At 36.2% G+C, this 14,453-nt stretch overlaps 1 protein-coding gene across 1 annotated transcript in view; it reads left to right on the top strand.

Annotated features, from left to right (window-relative positions):
* Positions 1 to 14,453, top strand: part of LOC129743827 (E3 ubiquitin-protein ligase SMURF2) — a 117,739-nt gene that overhangs the window by 9,385 nt on the left and 93,901 nt on the right. Inside the window, exon 2 of the mRNA XM_055736025.1 lies at positions 2,413 to 4,014. Within this exon, the coding sequence (XP_055592000.1) occupies positions 3,960 to 4,014 (55 nt within the window). The 5' untranslated portion in view covers positions 2,413 to 3,959. The remainder of the gene's footprint in view (positions 1 to 2,412; positions 4,015 to 14,453) is intronic.

Here is a 14,453-nt window from a genome sequence, read left to right as displayed (position 1 = left end):
AAATTTATCTGAGTTTCTTAGTAAGTTTCTAGTTAATTATCTCACGCGTTTTTAAATAAAAGAACATTTATAAAACACCACTTCGATTTCAAATAATTACATTACGCTTTCACCATAAATTTATTGATTGGAAAATTCCATCGTTATCCCAAGGCAGATCACTTACTGCGGATAGTGCGACTTCTAAATCTTCCCTGCTGAAAACCAGAAAATCTGTCCGGTTCAACCCACAAGCTGAAACATGATAACACCTTTAAATAACTTTTTCTTACATCACGTTTAACACAAACTACCGGCAAATTCACCTAGTAAAGAATCGGGAAAATCTAAAGCCAGCATAAGTTTTAAACGCTGCTCTTTAGAATTTGCCATTTTGAACTCTGAAAATAAACACAACCGACCCGACATTCACTTGAAATTCAAGTGATGGGGGAGTGAATATTTTTTCTCACTTCAAATTCAAGTGACGACTGGAGTGAATGTGGATGAATTCACTTGAAATTTAAGTGACTGCCAAGTGAAATGTATATGTCGCACTTGAATGGAAGAAAATCACTGAATCCTTGTTTTTAAGTGAAAAATCATGTGTATTTTAAGAGTGGATTTGGGTTCAGTGTAGGCTATTCGGTGTTGGTACAGCATACACTTGAGATTGAAACATCTCTCTTCTACTCTTAAGTGTAAAACTTACATACACACTTGAGTAGCGTTGAGTGATCTCTTGAAGTTGGGGGCCAAATAATTAGAAATTTGGCTTCAGAATTTCTGGCAAGTCATAGAAGGATTTCAGCTCTCGAGGTTTTGATACCGGGACATACTCTTTTTTTGGACCATTCCACTGCACGGAAAAAAATTGAGTGGTCATCCCAAAGACGCTGTCATGATAATTTTACCATTTCAGCGCTATAGTATTTTCAACCACGAAAAGTTTAACATCGATTTTGTGAAAGTGCGCATGAAACAATATTGAAATTACTATGTACCTGGTAATTTTCGATAACTCTCAATGTTTGTTGTCGAAAATACTATGGTCATGATAATTTCATCATAATTTCTATCACAACTACCGTCCGCATAGTAATTTTGACATTGTGGCACCAATTCATATCAACAAAATACTACGCACATCGTACTTTTGAGAACAAAACATATTTGACTCAAAAACATAAGTGCGTATGATAATTTTACTATGGTAAACATTCTTGTTGTTTACACTAATTCAGGATCATCAATCATCAAACCCGTGAGTAAAAAAACTAATTTTGAGCTGCTTTATAGTTACATAACTTTGAAAATCATTCCAGAACATCGGGAGAACACACTAACATTGAACGACGTGTGTCGGAAGTGTGAATTTTCATGTTTCAAATAATGTCATAATGCATGCATGCAAATAAACAAACAAACATACATAGTAATTTTACTATTTAAATCAAGCTCCTCGCTCCTCCTAATCTTTATCATAACACATACTAGTTTCATCATGAAACATATTAATTTTACTAGGGACGAAGTAAAACAATGCATCATTTCATTGACAATTTTACTAAAACGCAGTCGAATTTACTATGCGCAGCCAAATTGAGCACATGGTAAAATAGCTATGCGTAAGGTATTATAAACAACAAAACATATTTGACTCAAAAATATGGTCGCCTGTTGTTCGTTTAAACCACGGATTTAGTAATTTTACTATGCTTTTTTTTTGTGTGTGAGCTTCCATTAAAAAAGATGTAGGTATTTATCAATAAAGATTTTCTCAATTTCCCAGATAATCTAATCTCTGTTGAAAGTCACTGAAAAAATTTACAAGCCATCAAACTTCCACTCGTATCACTCTACTCCGAATTAGAGTTCAAACAGCATGTAAAACATTGTTATGCTTATTCACCAAGGGTGTACGGCTTCACCTTAGTTTTTCATAATTGGCTTTTGGTTGTTTCTTTTGTAATGTTGACCGAATATTTGGAAAATTCAATAAATCAAAATGCATATTATTGCTGCGTAAAAAAGTAATATAAAAAATGTTTGTTAACCATGGGTGCACGGAGTAATCAAATTTTGGTCGAAATGTGTGCCTTTTTCTTACTTTCATAGTAATAAAAAATGCCAGAGAAAGGACTCCTCAAAGTTAACTGAGACCCTCCAACTAGGCTCAGAGCATGCTACTTAGCTAAAATTTTAAATATTTATCAAAACATCTAGGTTTCATGATCAAGCCGAAAAAACGCGGAATAATATTCATGGATCGATTTCATCTGGAAAAATGTAATTTGAAGGATCTGCATTTTAAAACATCATTTTTAAAAACTCCCCTCTTCAAATTTCCAATTACATTTTTATATAATCTAGAACACCTTTTTACAATTAACTGATGCATTTTGTTCTGCTCTTTTTTCTTTCTCCTTTCAGTTGTTTATTGTTGCTGACTCCACAGCATGTTCTGCCCGTCGAACTTTGATGAGCTCTACCATGCGCTATTATTATCTGCACCGCATAATTGTATCCACGAAGAAAACCTCAAACTACCACAGCAGCATTAATTGGAACCTCTTCTGATAGTAGGTACCTACTACATACATTCAGTGGTTCGTTTCCTGATTTGGTGGAAGATTCAGCCGCACCGAAAACAACCAGAAGAGACCCTCATCCGCCATCCTCGGCACCCGGCCAAATAGCGAGCTCACAGTAGGTGCTCCCAACCCAACCCAACATCTGGACCTTGGCTCCGAGCTCAATCGTCGGTCGAACGCACAACCACCCGCAGAAGTGCAGTTTTTCCACGTTGTCTTTCCTGTACCCTATTATACTTCTCACGATTCTGAACCGTAGTACAGTGTAAAGGCTACACCACAGAGGCTTTTGACAACATTTCGTTCAGCAGCAGCAAGTTCAGGAACTGCCCCGTACAGCAGCAAATAGCAACACCACCAACAAGTTGTTGTTGCTGATGATGTTGATGGGTGTTTTTGCCTATACATAGTTGTGTTGTTGTTGTTTTTTACCTTTGATTTTGATTGTACGAGTGTCTTCGGTGTGCTCGAGTCATAAACCGAAAGGCCAGTAAGCCAGCAAGTCAGTAAGAAAGCGCTAAGAAGTCGGAAAGAGTCTCTTGGCAAAGCTGTGTGTGCCGTCGTGGTACAGGGAAAAGTGTATCGAGGAAAGATGTTTAAGACCTGATGAGAAAGGAAATTTCTACTGTTAAAACTTGTGATTTCATAGAAAAAATAAAGCTAAAGATATCGCATTGTTGTACCCCGACAGAAGAAGCTGCCAGGCAGAAGAAAGTAAAAATCGAATAAATTTACTCATTGCATCTTTGCTATGAAAGGTGTACGATCAAATTTGGCTCCATAGGTGATTGTGTTTATGGCTTGAAAAAAATCAAAATAAAACAAACGGAAGCGAAGAAGTTGAATTGTAATTTGTGTGTGCAGTGAAAAAATCATATTCGTTCATTAGTGTATTTAGGGGGCAAAAAATCCTAGCCGAGCAAAAAATCGCACTACCATCTACGCTGCTAGTATCTGGCTAAAGGTGTTTTGCATTTTCTTCTCGGTTGCGCAAGTCTCTCGGGACTAGAAGATCATCTTGGGGGCTGTTGTATGTTGGGAGCTGCTGGGAGTGGGAAGTTGAGCAAAGCAGTACTGGCCTAGACGACCACAATCTTCCAGTCAATCGTCAGTCAACTAGAATAGAGTGTTTTCTTGTTCTGTTTGCGTGTGGAAAAAGAGTGGTGTGGATATCGTTTCGGATTTCGCCTATGATATATACGACGGGGGTACCTACACTCATTGTGTGTGTATAGCTAAGCACATCAATTGATGCGATAGCGGTAAATAAATGCAAAGTGTGATTGGTGCGCTAAACGGCAGGAGAGGCCGCAGATACTCAACGCTGTGCCACTGCTGCCACTGAATTTCGTCAAATTCGCTGGACATCATCAACCAGGAGCAAAAATGAACAAACTAGAATATTCACGGCGGAATGGCACCCAGAAAATACGGCTAACAAGTAAGTTTACCTAATGATTTTTTTTTATCTGTTAAATCTTAAATTTTAATATAATTCTTATAAAAATTCTGAATATAAAAACTGTAATCTTTATCTAAAATCTGAAATCTGAATCTAAGATCTAAAATCTGAGTTTGGAATGTGAATCTGAAAACTGAATCTGAAATCAGTATCTGAAATGTCAATTTGAAATCTGAATCTGAATTCTGAAATCTGAATCTGAACTCTGTTGTGTTGTGAGCCTACTTGGTTGAATGATTCAACTGAATCAAAGCAATCGAAAGATTCCTTTTAATTCAACCACGGTAAATGAAAAGTTCATATACCAGTATTTCGATAGCAACTTACTACCTTCTTCAGTGAATCAATCGAAGATCAATCGAAAACGTTCACTGAAGAAGGTAGTAAGTTGCTATCGAAATACTGGTATATGAACTTTTCATTTACCGTGGTTGAATTAATAGGAATCTTTAGATTGCTTTGATTCAGCTGAATCTGAAATTTTAATAAGAAATCTGAAATATGAATACGAAATCTGTAATTGATATCTGAATTGGAAATCTGAATCTGAAATCTAAATCTGAAATTTAAATGTGAAATCTCAATCTGAAATTAAAATGTGAAATCTGTATCTGGAATCTGGATCTGAAATCTTAATCTAAATCTGAAATTTATATCTGAATATGCAGAGGACCACTCATGGAAAATGCGGGTTTGTTTACTTCATTTTTGTAGTATTCCGTCTCACGACATAACTTGACGAACATAATTCCTAAAATTCGGGAAAAGGTTGAGAATTAAAATTCATCAGCAAATAGGGGGGAAAGTCGGGATTCCTCCAACAAATTGAGAATTTTTGGCTCAGCCGCTCAGTGAATGCAGTGCTTTTAATGCTGAAGGATAAATAAAAACTGTGAAACTCTCAAACAGTGTTTTAAAAAAATTAAACTCGAAACTTCGACCAAATCAAAAATGATAATATTTTAGACTTCAGTCCAAATGTTAAAGAGAACTAGCTAGTAGAAATATGAGACTTTTCCGTTTGTATTTCTCGGCGGTCTTTAACCCGCATCCGTCCCTGATTTTTTTACCCGTTATAGTCCCTGGAGTGTCAATTTGGCACTCCTCGCTTAAAACGTCAAAACTTTGCGCTACTACGATCAGTTTTTTGAAAAAATACATCAGTAAAAACATTTTAATGTCAGTAAGAGCAAGTTCACTGGTGTTGGGAAAAAGTGGTAGAAATTTTGTCACTTTTTGCACATTTTGAAAATTTTGCCATGCAAAAACATTTTCAAGATCTGTCGCCTTCAAGTTTTTTACCAACACGTGTTGTAGTTTCGCATGCTCTGATGCAAAAATCGCAATATTTCTATCACATACGGCTGAAATAGAAACAGTGATGGAAAAAAATACAACGCCCAAAGATCTTGAAAACATTTTTGCATGGTAAAATTTTCAACATGTCAAGATTTCTACCACTTTTTCTCAACACCAGTGAACTTGCTCTAAAAAATGTTACGAACATTTTATACAGTTATATTTACTTGCTTCCTCTCAATTCAACTTCTAAAATAAAAAATCCGAAAACAGCCCTTACTAAAACTACCGTAAGTCACATATGGATTAGGTACTCAAAAAAATATTGCTTTAGTGTTCATGAAAGCTGATTTTTTTAATGTTCTATCGTATAGCTTTTAACTTCAGCTTTCATGAGCACTAAAGCAATATTTTTTTGGGTGAACCGTATGTGATTTACGGTAGTTTTGATAAGGGATGTTTTTTCGGATTTTTAATTTTAGAAGTTGAATTGCGAGGGAGCAAGTGAATATAACTGTAGAAAATCTTTGGAACATTTTTTAATGACATTAAAATATTTCTATTGATGTATGTATGTAAAAAATGATAATAGTGGAAACGATTTAGAACTATTTTACTTCAGGAGTGTCAAATTGACACTCAGGTCTGATGAGGGAATTTTTTTCTGGACTTTCAGGGAGCGTCCATAGAAAACTAATAATGCAAAATGAAAAATTTTATGAATGCTTGAGGGGCCACCGAAGAAATTGGTTTGTTTTGATGCGCCTGAAAAAAAATTACAAGCCTTAAAACTTCCAATAGTGTCATATTGACACTCAAGAGGATTAGGGTTTATAAGTCAACTCCCGTTTAACTTTCATCTTCTCTTTTGTTTAGTAACGGAATGTCTTTCGAACATCAAAATTAAGCACTTAATTGAAATCACAAGTTACACATGTACGTTGGTTATGCACCATGGGTGGACGAATTCACCTCAGTTTCTGCCTAAGTATGTGCTCACATGCATGCTTAGATTTTTAAGTTCGACAAATCTCCAATGCAGTGCGTACACCATATCCGGAGCCCATGGCTTCGTATGAACTGTTGTAATGAATGTATTCCGTGTATTGATGTAGCTATATTTTGGAAGAACGAGTCAATCAGGTGGGTTAGTTTAAGTACTTACAGGTATTCCGGCATCCGTGTATATATCTGGCCAGCTGGAAACATTTACATATATTAACTATATGGTCAGTTATAAGAGGAAACACATCTTACCTGTCTCCCAACTATGGGATTCGAACCCAAAAGTTGTTTTGCCGATACCGGGAAACGAACCCAGAACGCCTAGCATACCAAAACCTATCCGGTGAAATTACGAATTACACAGTTACACAGTTTGAAAGATGAAAATCCAACAGGTGTGTTTAAAACCTTCTTGAACTAATTTCTTTCCGATTCCCCTGGTTTTCACCGCGGAATTTTCATTATAGCTGTGGAATCGGAATAAAAACAGTTCCAAAAGGCTTTAAACAACAAGACCAGTTTGATTTTCATCTTTCAACAGTTCCCCATCGGTTCCACCATGTTACAAAATCTAGTTTAGTCGCGTTGTTGAGCTATTGACGAAATAAGATTTTTCACGTTCATTTTCACAACAAGTGTATGGGCCTTTAGGAATTTTCGACCTGGCTTAGTCGAACCGTACTCTTTCATTACAAAGACAGGCGCCATTTTGCACTTATCGCAATCCAGGAGCTCAAATGGGAAGTTTTCAAGCATCCACCATATTCCTAGATCCTAAACCGAATAAACAATGTCTTTTCCGCTCTAGATATACCCGCCGCAAACGTCCCGGGATACTTCATGACTTTGATTAAATGCAAAAATCTGCAGTTGTCGAAAACGGTGCTTCCTGGTTTTCCAATTTTTAAGCATCTAAACTGAATATAAATGGATTTCTGTCTATCTATCTGTTCCCTGTAGACTATAGACCTCACAGGATGGTGGGAGGGGGCTTTCCAAGCAAAAGACTGATGTTTGTATAACTGGAGAATCGATCAAGCAAATGGCACCAAACTTGACGAGGGAGGGTATTTGGATACAAAATATTTCTATGATAATTTGAGACCCCTCCCTCTTTCCACTATGGAGAGGGGAGGGGGCCTCTTTATATGTTTTTACATAACTAAAAACTACTTAAGCAAATGGAACCAAATTTGGCATGAGAGGGTTTTTGGATACGAAAAATATTTCTATGATTATTTTCCAGTAGAGATATAAATAGCGAGGAGGAGGCCTCTTTTATATTTTTTTCCACAATTCAAAAATTAATTATGCAAATGGAACCAACTTTGGCATGGGCGGGTATTTGGGAACGTGATATGTTCTAATGATTGTTTGAGACCCATTTCTCCTTTCAGCGGGGAGAAAGAAAGAGGGAGGGAAGTTTCATACAATTTTCACTGCATAACTTGAGAACTTCAACAGCAAATGGAACCAAATTTGGCATGGAACGATATTTGGGTTTGAGAAATGCTTCTATCAATATTTGGTATCCCTCATTCCTTCAAAGAGGTGGAAGAAAAGGGGGAGGAGAGGTCTCCCTTACAATCTTCAGTATAACTGGAGAGCTGATCGAACAAATGGAACCATATTTAACATGTGAGGGTATTTTGATACGAGAAATGTTTCTATTATAAATTGAAACCCCACGTTTATTTCAGCGGTAAGATATAAAGGGGGAAAGAAGGGGTTCCATACCAATTTTTTTTTTGCATAACTCGAGAATTAATCGAGCAAATGAAACCAAATTTGGCATCAAAAAGTATTTAGGTAAGAAAAATACTTTTATGAATATTAAGTTCTCACCTATTTATTCAATGTGGAGAACGGAAGGGGTTATGGTATTTCCTTTCAGGTTTATGCATAACTCAAGAATTTACTACGCAAATAAAACCAAATTTGGCATGAGATAGTATTTCAATAAGAAAACATTTGCTATGTGAAACCATTCTTTTCTGGCAGTACTAGAATAGAATTGGGAATACAGGAAAGGAAGAGGAAAGCTTATATTAAACTTTTTTTTTACAAAATCCGAGAAATGGACAAAACTTAACATGGAAAATCATTTTGATATGATTCTATGATTATCTGACACACCATCCTCCTTTCGGTGAGTAAGTACATAGGAGGAGGAGGTGAGCCCAATCCAATTTTGTTAGCATAAGTTCTCAATTAATGCTAACGAAGCCTACAAATGGAAACAAATATGACATGAAAAGGTATTTGGTTACGAGATATTTTTCTACGATTGTTATAGACCCTCACGCTTTACAGTGTAGAGAGGGAAAGAAAAAATTTAAGTCATATTTGTGTTGCAATTTGAAGCTGCAGCTCTCATTATATAACGGTTGCTTTTGAATTATGTAATGATTTGGTTTAAAATAATACTAACAAAACAATAAAAAAATTGAATAATTTCTTAAAATATCATTTATTTTTGAAGGGTGTAGCAAAGCACACCGGGTCAGCTAGTCTATATATATAAATGGAATTCTGTCTGTCTGTCTGTCTGTTCTCTATAGACTCGAAAACTACTGAACCGTTTTGCTTGAAATTTGGTGCCCTTCCCTTCTTACAGTGCGGATATAGAAAAGGGGAAGGGGGTTCCTTTAGAATTATCAGTATAGCTGGAAAACTAATCAAGCGAATTTAACCAAATTTGGCGTGGGAAGGAATTTGAATACCAGAAATTTTACTATCATATTTTGAGAAGCCTCTATTCTTCCATTGGGAAAATTTTAAGGGGAAGGTGCTCCCATACAATTTTGTACATTACTCGGAACTTATCGAGCGAGTGGAACCAAATTAAGCTTGGGATAATTTTGAGTACGAGAAATGTTTCTATGAATATTTTGTACTAAATACTGCCTCCTTTCAGTGGAGATATAGGAAGGAGAGAGGAGGGCTCCTTTACAATTTTTCGCAAAACCTTAGAGCTTATCGAGGAAATGGAACCAAATTTAGCATGCGATAAAGTTAGGGAAGAGAGAAGCTGCCATACAATTGATTTGCATAAATTCAGAATTTATCCAATAAATGGAACCTTTTTTTGACATGGGAAATCATTTGGGTACGAGAAATAGTTTTATAATTATTTGAAACACCACTCTTCTTCTAGTGAGTGCACAGGCAGTAGACAGGGCTACAATACAATTTTGTTGGTATAACTAGAGATGTTATTAAGCAAATAAAATCAAATTTGACATGGGAAGGTAATTAAATACGGAATATGTTTCTATGAATGTCACAGACCCTTCTGCCTAGCAGTGTGTAAAAGGGAGGGACGGCGAGGATTGTATTGCTTATCAACCAATGGAACCTAATTTGATATGATAGGGTTTTTATTACCAAAAATGGGATCTTTCCAGTAATTGCAGATCAGAATGAGAAAGAAGGGCTTCCATAGAGGTTTTTTGGCATAAATCGAGTACTTATTAAGCAATAGAGACCATATAATATGAGAGGGGTTGTTTGCGTACGTAAAATTTGAGACCCTTACTTTCATCTCGAAAACAAATAAAAAAATGGAACGAAATGTGACGTTATTTAGTAATAAAAATGTGTCTAAAATGGTTCATGAGCCCTTCCCTCTTAGAAAGGGGGAAAGGGGTGAAGAATCCATACCAGTAAAACATACATTTTGGCATAATTAATGAATAAATGTGAAGCTTATAAAAATAGCGCAAAAATTACAGATCTTTGAAAACTTATGTAGTGCAATTCGTATCTCCAGTTAAAGCTCTCATTTCAAAGCGATTGCTTCTGAATTATGTTGAAATTTAATTTAAAATGATGCAAAAAAAACTTATTTTCATAATTTCCTAAATTATCTTTCATTATTAGAAGGTGTATCAAAGCACACCGGGTCAACTAGTTGAATATATTTAAAATCCAATTAGCAATGTTTTGTAGAGCAGATTAAATTCTATGGAATGAATGTTTTCGCTTTTCCAAAAAGTGACCCGTTCGTTGTGAACACAACTGAATCTGAAGCACTACGAACTTATTCCCCAGCCTAATAGGTTAGGTTTTTTTTTCTTCTAAAAGTTCTTACTGACTTTAAAATTGGTTTTCTTGATAGCGAGATACAAAAATGCGCAGATTAAAGGCCGTTCACAGTAGAAAATCTTTTTGTTTTTTTTAATTATGAAAAACCGCTAAATAGAGCTTTTGAGACGATTTTTGTTTTGTTTTTGAGAATCGGAAATTTCTTGAAACCATGTGGAAAAAGTGTGAGCGAGTTACAATTTTTTTTTGTATAATACTAGTTATAGATTTTCAAAATATTTTTTGATAACATAAAATATTTAACAAAACAGCTGATTAAGTGTATCCATCGAATTTCCTTTCATCGATGACTAACTTTTGATGCTGCTTCACGAATATTGTTATTTTAGTTATTTTTGTATGATGTTCGTTAAGATTATCATTCAATAATGTTGCTTTAATTCATGAATTGATTTCTATTTTATTTGTTGTAGATGTTTGTATTAGAACTGGTGACTTTAAATTTGGTCTTGCTCAAATTTGGTTTGTGGTTCAGTGGTTTAGGAGTATATGATATTAAACTCGAAGAGTTTTAGCACGATTTTGTAAACCTGATTTAAAAAAGGACATATGTAGAATAGTATTTTCTACACAGGTAAAGTGTGCCTCGTTCAAACGCGTTTGAATTTTGCGAACCATTGAAAACAAAATTGCCAGCCTGTCATGAATCAGAACAGCACCCGGGGCCAATCGTGCATCCTAACCCTTATAGCAGTTTAAATCATGTGACACATGCTCCGGAAATCGGATCATCTTGACGGAGCCATAATGATCAGGTGGTGGGCTTGGATGGAAGTAGATATCGATTTCAATTTCCTTTTCTACCCCAATAATGGCATAACCGATGGCATGAGTCTGTCGGTCTGTTGAAGAGCCTTCCATTCAGGCTGGCAAATTAGTACCGATGACAATGCGCTCGTTCAGCTGTCTCAACTTATGGGAGCGCATTCTCAAGGTACTTCATGGTGTTCGGTCGGATGCATATGGCAAAGTTGTTCGCTTCTATTTGGCCAGCATTCCCTTGCTAGACTGGCATGGCGACCGTCATCGTCGTCGTCGTCAGCGGCGGGTGGCTTGTTGTATGGCTGTCGAACAGAGCACACTCGCACAAGAAAAACAGATACAGATAGGTATTTACCCTAAGTTCCGTCCTGTCTCTTCTCTCTGTCTTTGCTTGTTTGTTGCCGATGTTGCAATCCCAATCGGAAGGGGGTCGTAATAAAGAGGCGACCAAAATCCACTCGCCAAATATACACCAGGGACAGAAGTTCTTTAATACACATTTTTTGTTAGCCAAATCTACCTGGCTCAGCAAAAAGGAAAGGTCGTTGGAAATTGGATACACTTGGGTTAGGTTTGGTGTCTGGTCGTTCATTGGTATGAGCAGTGTGTGGTGTTGTCGTTTCAATGATTGGAAATTCTCCTCTATTTAAACGAAATGCATGTTTGCCTCTGCTATAGCCTCTAGTGTGATACAAATCCTTTTTTTTGCCACCTGGGATACATCAACGGCAAAAATGGCAAATTTCAACACGTTGCATACCTATAAATGCTTTTCCTGTTTAATGTGGCTAGTATAGCACATTGTTCCGCTCTTAGTGTCTATGGTATGAAATTCATACAGCTAAAAGGCTTTTTTATACTCGATAAGCGATTTTTGTACACGTAATGAATTTGATGATTAATGGACTCCAAACTGAGTTGACCGATTATGAAAGCAAAGCACTTACTAACAATTTGTTCTCTACTGTATTCAACAAAAAGTAGATTAACGTCACTACTTATCGTATGTTGATTATGGAAAGCATGTTATAGGAAAACCATGTTGACTAATAAAATTTGGATGTTACGTCATCCAAATTTTCGTGTAATAGAGTATTTCCTGAGACAGATTGTGGTAGGGTAGCGTTTTGTTTTTGTTTTGAAAAATGTAAACACCAACTGGTCGCCATTTTGATCCTTAATGATAAGCACTGTTCAATGCTTTCTTTTAAAGACTTCTTTAATTAAAAGCATCAACATACCTTCATGTCTCAACTTGTTATGAATTTATAAATCATTAAATAAAGAATTCATATTCTCCTCACCAAAGTGCGCTTGCAAAACCACAACAATTGCATTGCCAATTTTATTTCGTTACTATCTGGTCATTGAACATACGTAATGTTGTTGTAATGTTTACCCTACCACGATATGCCGAGAAAATGTAAACATGAGAAATCAGCTGTTCGTCTGACAAGTGGGGAAATGCCTTATTACTAGTTATAAACCGTTACCAAAAAATGGTCAAACTACTTACTAATCCTTCGATTGTATTCAACAGAGAAACTATCAGTGAATTATGCCATTTTTATTCCTGTTCCCGAATGTTTTGTATCTTTAAATCGCTTTATCTGGAAAACTAAAGTTCGTAGATACAATTTGACGCCTGTTTAGAATTCATGACGTAAAAATTCTCTTCGGATTCAGTTGTTGTTGTTGTTGTATGTTTATTTTTAGAGGGTTTTTAGTTTTAGCCTTCAACTTTTACCCTCTCTTAATAACTAATGTTCGTGTACATCAAATTTGCTTAAATAAACTATTTTCTTTAAGAAACTTAACAAGGTTTTTCATGGACTCAATATTATCACAAATGATTTCTTCAAGGTTTTCACCAAACTTGAACTGTTTTCTTGAATCATCATATGACTTGCATTCCTTCAGTATATGTTCAACGGACAACGATGTATTGCATGGGGTGCAAATAGGTGCTGGATGTTTTGCTATCAGGTATCCATTAGTCAATCGGGTGTGTCCTATACGGACTCTTGTGATAACACGTTGTTCTTCTCGGTTTGATAGATCTTGCCATTTTCCAAGTTGAGGTTTTATCCTCCGCAGTTTGTTTTCAGTTTTGGTCGTCCAAGCTTCTTGTTGGGATACAAATAAACGAGATAATGCCCATGTTATTGCATCTTTGGCCGGAGTTCCAGTATCCCAGAGAACGTCACTGCTTCGCCCCAATTCCGCGAGTTTATCTGCTTTTTCATTGCCAGCAATAGGACTGTGACCAGGTATCCAGACATAAGTGATATTTTTTGTGTTAGAAAGATGCTCGATGAATTTTATGAACGCATGTGGGGATCCTTTTTCTAATGCTTCTAAGACGCTTGCTGAATCTGTGTAGCATACAGCTTCATTTGAACATTGGTGTGTAGCACTGGCTAAAGCAGCAGCTTCAGCAGAAAATATGGAACAGGTGTTTGGTAAGCGTTCAGTTTTGGTTACAAAAAATACTTGGAAACAGCATTTTTAGTATGTATGTAGATAATCCACCATGGGTGCACGGATTCACCGCAGTTTCGCCAACGTATGCGCTGAATTGCATTCTTTAGATCATGAGTTCGGCTAATCTTCAATGCAAACCCCCACATACCCGACACCATGGCTTCGTGTGAACTGTCATGTAATGAATGTGTTTTTTGTATGTGTGAGTCTTATTTGGAGAACGGGACAATCAGTTTCGCAACCGTATAAGATTCATCACATTTTCAGTGTTATGAATCTACGACAGGTATTCCGCATTTGTGTATATACCTGGCCAGCTGGCAACTGATTGAACATTCTTATTATATAGTCAGTTGGTATTTGAACCCAAAAGTTTTCTTGCCGGGAATCGAACCCAGTACGCCTGGCATACCAAAACCAGACTCGCGCCAGCCTATCCGCTAGACCACATCGGCGCTTACTCGAAAACAGCATTTTTAGTTACAAAAACTATTTTGAAGAATTTTTACGTCCTGAATTCTCAATAGGCCTTATATTTTGTTACTCTTGTTTTAAAGATGAAGCAGTTTAAAGATACAAAACATAACCAGTCTCGAATAAAATTAGTTGTATATAACTTTTGAACAAAAACATATAGGAAGTACGTTTCGAGATTTTCAAAAACTTAGAACAGAACACAGACATAAACATTTCGACATAATTTTTTTTGTAGAGGTTATATACACTCCTGAAAATAAGGTTTAGTTGTTTTTTTTTTGCAT

Source organism: Uranotaenia lowii, chromosome 2 (assembly GCF_029784155.1).
Source record: "Uranotaenia lowii strain MFRU-FL chromosome 2, ASM2978415v1, whole genome shotgun sequence".
Lineage (NCBI taxonomy): Eukaryota > Metazoa > Arthropoda > Insecta > Diptera > Culicidae > Uranotaenia > Uranotaenia lowii.
The sequence above is the reverse complement of the archived record's forward strand: the minus strand, read 5'-3'. Positions and strand labels throughout refer to the sequence as shown.